This window comes from Drosophila takahashii, chromosome X (genome assembly GCF_030179915.1).
Source record: "Drosophila takahashii strain IR98-3 E-12201 chromosome X, DtakHiC1v2, whole genome shotgun sequence".
NCBI classification, from domain to species: domain Eukaryota; kingdom Metazoa; phylum Arthropoda; class Insecta; order Diptera; family Drosophilidae; genus Drosophila; species Drosophila takahashii.
Genome location: NC_091683.1, coordinates 1,464,847 through 1,476,112, shown reverse-complemented (window position 1 = coordinate 1,476,112; position 11,266 = coordinate 1,464,847). Strand labels below are relative to the sequence as shown.

General features: G+C 40.7%; 1 protein-coding gene across 1 annotated transcript; it reads right to left on the bottom strand.

Annotated features, from left to right (window-relative positions):
- Positions 1-4,260: 4,260 nt before the first annotated feature.
- Positions 4,261-9,533, bottom strand: LOC108054941 (uncharacterized). The gene is made up of 3 exons (XM_017138062.2): positions 9,271-9,533; positions 6,364-6,746; positions 4,261-5,016 (listed from the first exon to the last, which is right to left on the bottom strand). The coding sequence occupies exons 1-3, from the start codon at positions 9,271-9,273 to the stop codon at positions 4,350-4,352; spliced, it is 1,053 nt and encodes a 350-aa protein (XP_016993551.2). The 5' UTR covers positions 9,274-9,533; the 3' UTR covers positions 4,261-4,349.
- Positions 9,534-11,266: the final 1,733 nt, after the last annotated feature.

The window sequence follows — 11,266 nt, the reverse complement described above, 5'->3', positions numbered from 1 at the left end:
AAATATCTGAGATGGATGACACGACCGGGGATCCGTAGCGTTTATATTTTTCTATATGGTTTCGGTTTTTATTCGTTTTCGGAGCTGCTGTGCTAGCGTTCAAAAGTCGCGCCTCTTACTGCGGATGGCGCTGGCGATGCCCGCGGTTTTTATATCGCAACCACAACGGCAGCAGCGGCAACCTGGTCTTCGTGTTGCTGCTGCATCAAGCTGGAATATCATCGGCTACGGAGTTGGAGTTGAAGTTGAATTTTTTTAAGCTAAAGCTAAAGCCAAAGGCGAAGGTGGATCGTCGTGGATCGTCGAAGAAGCCAAGCAGACCGAAGTTCACCACCAATGACACCGCACGTCTCTACAAAAATATATATATATCTGTATCATCGTTGTCTGACTGAAGGTGTAGGTTGCCTGGGATTGCCCTGCCCCACTGTAAACAAAGTGCTTTAGATACTCGCCAGATAAATCTGATAAACGGAAGAAAGGCAGGGAAAATCTGTTGCGCAGAAATTAGGCGGAGATTCAATAGTAGGTTTCCCAATTTATAATGTTTTTTGTAATAAAAAGTGAGTCTCTTCACTCTTTCCCCCCATTGTATTCAAATAGAAAAATCTGCTTACACGAGTTTTAACACCCCTAAAACCAGTGGCGAATCCAGGACTTCGTTGTGGGGGGTTTTTGAGGCAAATTGTTGCATACCTTTTGAATACCACATTTCCCTTCATTTTTCGCTTAATTTGGCTATTTGGTGTTTATTTAATAACACGTAAATAAATTGAAAGAGGAAAACAATTTTTTGCGATAGGATTTTAATTTGATTAATTTACAAATCAATATCAAATGCTTTTTGGTTATTTCGAAGGAAAAGAAATTAAAACTTTTGAATTTTGATCTTGGTATTTTTTATTGGTGTACTTGTACCATTTCCGCATTCTAGACAATGTTCTGATTTTTCTTCCATTACTAACCCATATTTCCTATGCTGAGAATCGACCTTGCTTCGCCATGGGAGAGCAACCTTTCACAAAGGGGGCAGCATATTCGATCGAGGCAAGCAGTCGCGAGACCTTTCCAATTTCTTTGGGGACAAAAGAGCAGCGGCACTTTTGTCTCCGACTTTTCCAGTTCAAGTTCAAAGTCATAAAACGTATTGGCTGGCGTAACTCTTTTGGCTTTTAACAAAGGGGCCTCTGGATGGACTGGACCTTTCATTTTGAGTGAATACGCTTTGGGTTCATTATAATAATTTCTGTACAAAGCCACAAACCAATCGAAACACAAATAGAAATTTGCATGAAAACAATTGCAGAGCATCCAGATGAGAAAATTAAAAAAAAAGAGAGTGCCAGAGGTCCGCGAGTAGTGGCACTTTAATTGGCGCATTAAGTTGTCTTCGCTTGGGTTTGGCCTGAGATCTGGAGACCTGGAGTTTGGGTTTTGGGAATGGGTTTGGGATTGGGCCAGCGCCAAAGGAGAAATGGCATAACAAGAGTGGGTATCTCTGTTGTTTTGGCTCGTCGCTGGATTTGGTAATCCGTTTTGTCAAAAGACACACAAACACAAGACACGACACTAAGCGAAGCGAGATAACGATAAAAAGCACCAGATAACTGAACAGCGCTGAATGCTGAAAACTAAAAACTTCATTCGCAATCACGTGGTTGCACTGTTGAAAGTGTTTTCGCCCCTCTGATACCCTTGCTTTCGGAATTTCTGGGCATTTCAGGGTCGTCGACAATCTCCAAAACCAAAATATGAAGTGAAGTTGAGGATATGATAGTCAGGATTACTGATCGGGTTTGAGAAACTAACTTAAAAAAGAAGTATAAGGAACCTACACTGCCAAAAAAAATATTAATATCAGGTTTTATCGATATTCTTGATATATTGTATATAATTATAAAAGTATAAATGCAAATTTGTTGTGTTCAAAAATACCTATCAAAAGGTGGAAGAAATATTTTAAATCGGATCTTGATTTTAAAAGTTATGAGCAAAAATGCAAACAGCCGCTAGATGGCGCGAGTAGCTTTGATGATCGCATATCTCCATCTCCCTTGCACTTCCTTCAGCTGATAGTCGATGTTCTCGACTATATAGCGTTCTCTCTTGTTTATTGTTTTGATCGTTGTTCAAGCTTATCATCTGGTTTAAATAAAACAATAGGAAACTCGCCTACTTATAAAAATGGTTGGACTGATCCATTCGGGGTATTACCAAGTCGATCCACCTACGATTCCTCTCGCAGCTCACTTTTTTCCTCAATCTCGCCTTGATGGGCGTGCATCGATAAGCAGAAAAAGCAATTGAAATGTTGGTCAGCTCGTCGCAGGTTCGACGCTCTTTTGTGATCCGCCTAACTCGCGGGCTCTCCAATCCACTCGATGCCGCCCAAGTTCGATGCCGATGCCGATTCCCATTCGCATTCCCATTCCGGTGGTGCCAACACAATGACCGGAGCGAATCGAAGCCGCGGCTAAGCAAACATTGCACAATCGAGCGTCCAAAACCTCAACCTTAGCTCGATTTCAACTAGCCATGGCTCATTGTTCAGAAGGTGCAACAATGTCACTTGGTAGTCAGCCGTCATAAAGCGGCATTATTATTATTATTATTTATTGAGCTGGGCAAGACCTACGGATCGTATCTCACATAAAGAGCCAAGATCAAGAAGGCTGACCGTGGGCATTTTTCAAAGGGTGAACCTTTCTGAATGACCCTTTCGAATGCAGATTTACGATCGAGCCTACGATTTATTTTTCGGTGAAACAAACTGGAGCGAGATTTGACCCCTCTAGAAGGTCACTGGCTTTGCACTGAGCGAAAACTAGTAGTGATGGAAGTATAGATATAGGATAAAAGGAAATTTTTATTTCGTCTTTGATATCTTTTATTAAAATAATTTTTTTTCCCAAAGAAAAAAAAAAATTGTAAATTTAATTTTTTTTTTTGGGTTTATTATTACCTATCAAAATGTAGAAGAAAATTTTTAGTCGGACCATTAATTAAAAAGTTTTGAGCAAATAAATGGAGTGCAAGCAAGCAGTGCAAGCAGTCGATTTACTGCTTTATCTTGGGAATGGGCATCTGATAGTCGAAGTGCGTTCTCTCTTGTTTTTTTTTATTTATTTAATTTTTTTAAATGTATTTTTTTCAACTGAATTTTTGCTCAGTGTGCCATACGTCATCACCGGAATCAACGGCAGTCAGGAAATACGTTTGCCATCACACCCTTAAAAACAGGGCAGGGCTGGCTGCTCGTCATCATCAACATCATTTTCATCCTCATTTGCCTTCACGTCTGCATATTTAATGGGTGACAAACAATGCAGCAATTTTGTGGCAGTGGCAGCTTCATTAACAGCCATGAGATGGCCGAAACGAAACGGCAACGCAAAGGCAACACAAACAACTGCCACAACTCGAAACTTGCAACTCGCAACTGCAGCATCTTCGCTTCCTACTTGCATAAATCTCCACCTGTTGTCCGTCTGTCGGTCTCTTGGTCTTCTGTCTGCTGGATTTCGAATCTCGCATCTCCGTATCTCGGCACACTGCCACACAAATCATAATTTTGTGGCCACTCCGAGTGGCATCGCACCGTAATTGTTTGTTATTGCTGGCTGTTTGGTTTATGGCCGCGATTACGTGAGCAAAAAGCATCGAGGGGAGAGTCTGCAAAATCGAATTCGAATCCGAGTCGAAGGAATCTGTTCAATCGGTGGCATCAGTGGCTTTTGGGGCTCAACTGGCTCATTGACAAAGTCACATATTGCACATTTGATTCGATTGGCTTCGCTTTTGGCCCGCGATGGCCTGGCCTGGCTTTAAATGGAGAGCTGGAAGATGCTCCATGCTGCATTTTCTGTTATGTGATCACCACCGATCAGCTTTTGGGGGCCCGAGGAAAGGAAACTAGCTCCTTTTGGGAGTCACAAGTCACGAGGTTCACCTCATCGTCTTTTTTTTATTACTCCTTGAACCCACAAACAAACATCCTTCCTCGGGCCATCATAAACTTTAACACTTTCCAATTTGTTTTAATTTAAGGCTTAGTGTTTAACAGAAAGAAATACCATTTAAAAGTCTAAAACGTTGTACCAGTGCTGATGAATTACACAGCAAGTATTTAATTTCTCGATTAAACAAGAAATAAAGTGCCTTTCTATGCGCTTCTCAAAAATGTTAAGTAAGTGTCATGACAGGCTTCCAAATTTTTGACTTAACTTTTTTTTCCATTTGCTTCCTCTTTCATAAATAAAACGCATGCCTTTTTCGCTGCAATAAATATTCGTATTTGTATATTATATATATAAAAGACAACAAAAAACTAAAATAAGACTAAAATGCTCTTAGTTTTCCTTGAGTTTGCCGGGCTGTGCCAGCGCTTTCTTAACGATTCTCGTACGGTTCTCCTGGGAATCTCGCTTATAGAGTCGCAAGTGCGCAGGTGCTGGATAGGCGAGCGTTTGACGTTGTTGGTGGTGGATGATGGGTGAGAATCCTCCCTGCTGCTGTGAATTGTGCTCCCTGATGAGGCGCAGAACCTCCCAGCTGGGAATGTACGAGTCCAGCAGCGATTTCGATGAGCGTCCGGCGAACAAATCGGGCGTGGGATCTGGTTGGGATGGTCGGAATCCTTTGGGTCTTCGGGTTGTAATGCTCACAAAACTCGGAGGATATGGCAATGGAATCCTCGGTCCATTCGCATAATGTCGCTGTGGTGGCGATGGTGGGGCGTAGGCGAACTGCTTGGATTGCTGGACCACCAGGGGTTGTCTATTGTTTCCCGCCTGGTTGGTAAAACCATAGATAAAGGGCGGTCGTCCCAGGGGGCGTGGCCCTGGCAGGGGCGGCAGAGCATTACTGGCCACATATTGAATACCATTTAGGCCCAAATTCAAATCCAAATCGTAGGGAACTATGGGCTTTCCGAATCGAAGATTGGAAGAGGAGGCCACTGTCGTCGTCGTCGGCGCTGCCGAGGGCGTGGGAGTGGGCGTGGCTGCCGTGGGTCCACTGAAATGGACAAAAAATAAAAAGAAGCTGATTAACGGATTAAATTACATTAACCACAATCATTTGCTCCATTTGTCGGAAGCTGATGCGATCGTAAGTGAAATGCGCTGCCATTTCAACACTTTCAGCCACTAACTAACTAATTTAACCAGCCCAAATTGGCTGCAAACGATCGTTTTTGGCCGCAAATCACAGCTACTTTCCATCAAAGCCCATACGATTAGCATTTCTATTTCCAATTTCCAATTGCCCCCCAAGCGGCAATTTTGCACGTCAATCAACGGCCCAACTAGGCCTCAATCAGTTGGCCATTAAAGGGTTAACCACCATCCTAATTTGCCGCTGAGGGTTAAGTGAACTTTGCTATTGATTAGCAGTCCAAGTTGGTGTTTATTGAATCACTGTTTAGCTCCTTCTGGTTAAAAGTGAAATTCACTGTGTATTTATAAGTTTAAACTGAATTTTTAGTTGTGCTCTATTCCCTTAATATTCCGGCAATCTAAAGTTGAAAATATACCTCACATGCTATTGCAATTGATGTATTTTTAAGGTAAATCTTTTAATTTAAAAGAATTTGAGTAGAGAGTAGATTTTTTCTTGTTTTTAGGAATGTTTCACCTTGAAAATATACATTCCATGTATTTATGTATATTTCAATGCAAAAGTCTACATACACACACACAAAAAAAAAACTTGGTAAAATCAACTGTAATAATTGTCAAACAGGCCCCAACCAGCAAAATTGTCAATTCTACTAAGTAAATTGTCATTTCACAACAACAAAATACACACAATTAGCAAAGACACAAACCCAAAGCAAAAACAAAATACACGTAACTATTTTAATAGTTACGTAACTATCTTTGTTGGTCAATTTTACCAAGCAAATTTTTTTGTGTGCAGACATTAAAAATAATGTGAGAATTCTTGCTCTCACCAGACAAAAATATTTTTAGTTAGTGCCTAAATAAAAATTGTTAATAGATCAATTTCAAAGATAACACTCTTCTCGTTTTAGAGAACATTTCGCCTTGAAAATGTGAGAAGTATAAATACTCAAGACAAACAGATAAAATTCTCAAAAAAAAATTCACAATGTTGTGCCTAAATTTAAATCTTTAATGTTTCAAATTCAAAGTTAACCTGTTTGTGCTTTAAGCTATTTCTTTCGAAGACTTAAAAGTTTTGGGCTTTGAGTCTTGGCGTTTCTAGCTCGACTTTTAGCTTTTAACGAATCAAGCTTATTTTGGACCGCAGCTAAAGCTTGCAGCTTTTCCAAAGAGCTGGTTTCAAACCCCATAGAATATAAGCTTTAGCTTTTGGTGGCTTTTGAAGCTCAATACTCACACATAGAGCACACCACCTGGAAGGTGGGCGGGGAAGGGAAAGGCGTAGCCCGAACTGAGCTGCTGGTGCTGCCGCTGCAGCTGACGCAGCTCCTCCAAACGCTGCAGTCGCTCGAGATCCCGCTCCCGCTGGGCGGCATCCTGAATGTAACTGGGCGGCAAACTGGCGGCCACATCCGGTCGCCATTCATAGCGATTGGGCAGGAACGGCGCTCGATTGAGATCCAGATGCTGGTGCTGCTCCTGCTCGCGCTCCAAGTCCTCCAAGCGAAGAGGCACCGGCGAAGTGTCATCATCGTAGCCGGGAGGTGGTGATAGAACGCCATCGACGACGCCAATTATCGCGACGACGACGACAGACAGGAGGAGCAGGTGAAGCAACATCTGTTGGGCAAAATGCAAGAATTAGAAGACCATCTTATCCAAAAGATAGAAAAGGCTTAAAACATATTCATTCCCCACCGGACCTTAAAAAAAAGCTGGCGTCCACATCCTTACAGATTTTGTTAAAGTGCAAAACCAATTTGACTGTATTTATTAATACCCATCGAAATGTAAAAGAAAATTTTAAAATCGGACCATTTGTTAAAAAGTTATGAGCAAATAATCGAATGCAAGAAAGCAGTGCAAGCAGTCGATTTACTGCTTGCAAAACTTCATGTCCCTCGCACTCCCTTTTTGCTTAATAACGGGTATCCTGATAGTCGAGATTATTATTATATGTCATAAATATTTCACAGTTATGATTGACATTAGTTTTTAAAAAGTAAAGTAAAGGGGATACCATTTAAAAACGATTACATTAACAGTAACAAAGTTTTTAATGCAAATTGGAGAAGATTAACAACATAAATTGGTGTATAAAATATTATTACCCTATTTATAACACAAAGCAAAACAAGCAATCGTTTTCCATTTAAATTAATTTAATATATTAATGCAAGGATTGGCTATTTGCTAAGCGCATTGTAAAAAAAAAAGATAATGCTTTTGTATTTGTAGTTGTAATTACACGCAATCCCATCAATTTAATTCCAATTTGTGCAACTTTAAAGCTGACCTTGAAGCGATTTCAGCAGCAAGTGTATTCGTCGTATTCGCAACTTGGCAAGTCTTTGAATTAATTGTGTCTTTTCTTGTAACTTTTGGTTTTTGGCTTTGGTGAAAGGCTTAGTTTTGGCGCCTTTCGCCGAGCAGTGAACCACTGCCACGCCCATTGATGCGTTTAATTGAGTTTGACCACTTTTAATTTGGCTCAAAATTGCAAAAGGGCGGCAAGGGGACTTCCCCAGCTTCGCATTCGAGTGGAAAGATCAATAGATTGTGGTTAGCGATGGCCAAGCCCCAAGTGGGTGGGACATGCCCATCCATTTGTTCCACCCTCGTTTCGATTTTGCACCTGCTGGCTAAGGCCACTACCATCCCACCACTGATAAGCCTTTCTAAAACTAAAATCTACGATTCGATTCGAAACTCTGACCAAGCAGCAACTTACGACCATTTGTCACGCGATGAAGAAGCATTCCAGTTGATGTTGAAATAGCAAATACCATTTGCCGCCAAAAATGCTGCAGAAAATCTTTAGCAAAACTAGTTGCAGTCACTAAGTCTCTCTAAGTCACATGCGTGCCCTAGTTTGAGCGCTCTTCGAAATTATTTTCGGCCATTTTTGGCGGCCCCGGGTCGTCGGCTAATAATGATCCCAACCAGGTCACCTGATGACATAAGACGTGAGATGCAAATGCAGCTTGATTGATGGCTTTAAGAAGAAGCTAATGGAGTTCGCATCGTTAACACGCGTAATTTGCGCCCCTCTTGTGGCACAAAAAACCACCGACCACACATGGTGTAAACATGAGTGTAAAAAACCAACAAAATCGAATGCAAACAAAAGACTCAAGACACGAACTTTGCTTACATGGCCAGTGGATAAACTTCGATTAGATCGACTAATTGTAGTTCAAGTCTAACGAGGTTCTAGGGCAATGTCACACATTTTCTTGACCATTGCATATAAAAAGAGGCAAGAATTAGAAGACCATCTTAGCCATAATATAAAAAAAGCTTTAAACTTATTTATTCCAAAAATGCAGTCGACTTACTGCTTGCAAAACTTCATCTCCCTCGCACTACCGATATCCTGATAGTCGAGGCCGCACATTTTCTAACATTTTAACTAAACCATTGCAAACAGAAAAGTTCAATGACTACCACCAATGAAACGGAACTTAACTGTTGACTCGCCCATATTTCTCTATTACTTTATCTCTCTCTTTAAATCCGACTATCCACATACCTCACCCAACTTTCCCCCTTTTGTCTGGCCAAAATAATACCCCTGGTGACATATCATATCATTAATCAATTCGCGGACCATGAAATTGTCTCAGCTGGGCTCATTAGAGATATTTTGTTTTCGAACAACTCAATCACACATTCTCTCTTATTTTCTTTTTGCTGTCTAAATATGAGATTAGGTAATAATCGATAGTTGGCATTTATTTTTTGCATTTTCAAGTCGCTGTTAATCTCTTTTTCAGTGGGATTTCAAAATATTTTATCATCTGGTCAATAATAATATTTTAATTTATTATAATCCTATTTAATACAAAAATCTATCTCTTATGTAATATTTATAGATTTCCCTGCATTTCAATTTATTAAAAATCTGTAAATATTTTTATATTTTAAATGTCTTTCCCTCTGTAATATTTTATATGACATGTTCTGTATTAATCTTTTATTTTTTAAGTTACTATTTATATATATTTATATGACATGTTCTGTATTAATATTTTATTTTTTAAGTTACTTAGTGACCACTATTTTATCATATCATCTTTCTGCTCGTGATTTATCCTATCCATTTGAGATGTCAATTCCTTTCTGGTCGGTTACACATACGCACCATGATATTACAGTATCCCGTTTATGGTCGCCTCCGCTGATGATGATGATAATAACTTGCGCCAAAGATGAGATGATGATGATGATGAGGCTGCTTGACCGCCTTGATCCGACTAAATGACGATGATCACTCCTTCGAGGGAACAACCAGCACAGACAACATTCACCAGTTCGCACGGATTACACTTGGTTACACCAAAAAAAATAGAAATAAACTGAAACTGAAACAGCCGAAAAATGGGGACTAACACGAAAGAGCAAACTACCAAAAGACCAAAGACTAAAACCGAACCGAGCGAGTGACGAGCGCTGAGGCGACTGCAATGGCGCGAAGCTCTGACACAACGTTTTATAGTTTGTGCCGCCTAATTCTCTCAGGTCTTTGGTCTCCGGTCTCGAATCTCAAATATCGGAACCAAATGGACGGCATTCATTGGCCATTGGCCACCTAGAGATGCAGATGAGCGAAGGATGGAACACAAAGGCGGATTGGATCCGTTTAGAGCTGCGGCAATTAATTGAAAAGGAAAGTAAATAGCCAGCCAGCTCGGCAACCCAGCGACTCAAATTGAAATCATTTCAAACTCAATCAGCAACAACAAAGCGAGCACCGCCCAGAAACAGAAACAACAACAAAGGCTAATTTACGCGCTTTAAAGTGTTATAACAACGTCGGTCGGACAAGTGAAGCGCACACCCCTTCGAAACTATGAAACTATGTGTATCTGCAGGAAAACACGACCATTAATCGAGTTCGAGCGTTAGAGCTACGAATTTAAACTTCAAACTCAAAGTCCGAGCATCGATAACCGCTCATTTCCGCAGCCCAAAACTCTGCGGCAAGTGGCCATCCGATTCCGAATCCAAAGGCCCCATCATCTAAATCCCATTACAAGGGATTCACCGCCACGGGGCGTCCTCTCCAGATCCACATCCACATCATCATCGTGGATATATCATCGTCATCGTCAGTGCATCGACGACATGTGGAATGGTCGGTGATTGAAAGTGAATTGTGGCACTCAGTGCGGCATGGAATGCCCCTCGAATTGCGTTCAATACCCTAACTGAAATGGGTTTGATGAATTGCATTGGAAATTATATTTTTATCGCTAGAGCATAGAGCTACAATATTTTTGTTAACTCTTTAGATTTATGTAGTACTATTCGCATTTTTTACAAAATTTAACATTTGAAATTGAACTAAATGTTTTACAAAATTCTTTCCGTATAATTGTTTTAAAAATCTATAATTATAATCGAATTCTTCAGTTTCATGAAGTATAACATGTTCGATGAAGTATAACAGATTTTTGAGCTATCGGCTGGTATCTTGTCACATGATTCAAATAATTTTAAATATATATTTTACAAAATGAAAAGAAAGAATATACAATAGCCAATGCTAGGCCGCGAAAAGATCAAAGGCCGCTGGGCATTTGCTCCACTTAATGCGGCAAGTGAAAGATGCTTTGGGCTCAGCCCCTTTACTTACCCCCACCAACGAAACGATGACTCGGAATTGAGGCAATGAAAGCTCTATTCCGATTTGAGCCAGTTAATGCCAAATGAATTTGTCAAATTGTGACAATTAAGAGTAGACAGATGAAATGGCTGGTTGGCTGGCTAGCTAGCTAGCAAGATCTGACGCAACTTCAAGGTTTTTGTGGCATAAATATGGGTACAATGTGTAGACAAATACAAACCGTCTGTGTTCCGGTCGGGCGTGAAATGGGCTCTTTGGTCTGGTCACTTTCACGCAAAATGAAAGAGAAACAAAAACAATGGCCCTGCATTCTGTCCAAGACGACCTTCGTTTTTCTGGGCTTCCAGCTCGCCAAAGGTGGAAAACAGAAGACAGCACTCCTCCATCTGAGGTGTGTTTTTGTTTGCTCACTGTTGCTGTCCCCCATTTTTGTTGTGCTGTGCAAAAATAAACAGTCTAGATTCCATTTGGGTTTATTTGGGACTCGTTAGGTTGGGTCATCTACGGTTGC

Bases quoted from the DNA above. Each gene is read 5' to 3' on its own strand.
- LOC108054941 (XM_017138062.2), bottom strand. The intron at 5,017-6,363 runs GTGAGTATTGAG...TGTCCATTTCAG, and splicing joins CCAGGTGGTGTGCTCTATGT to TGGACCCACGGCAGCCACGC.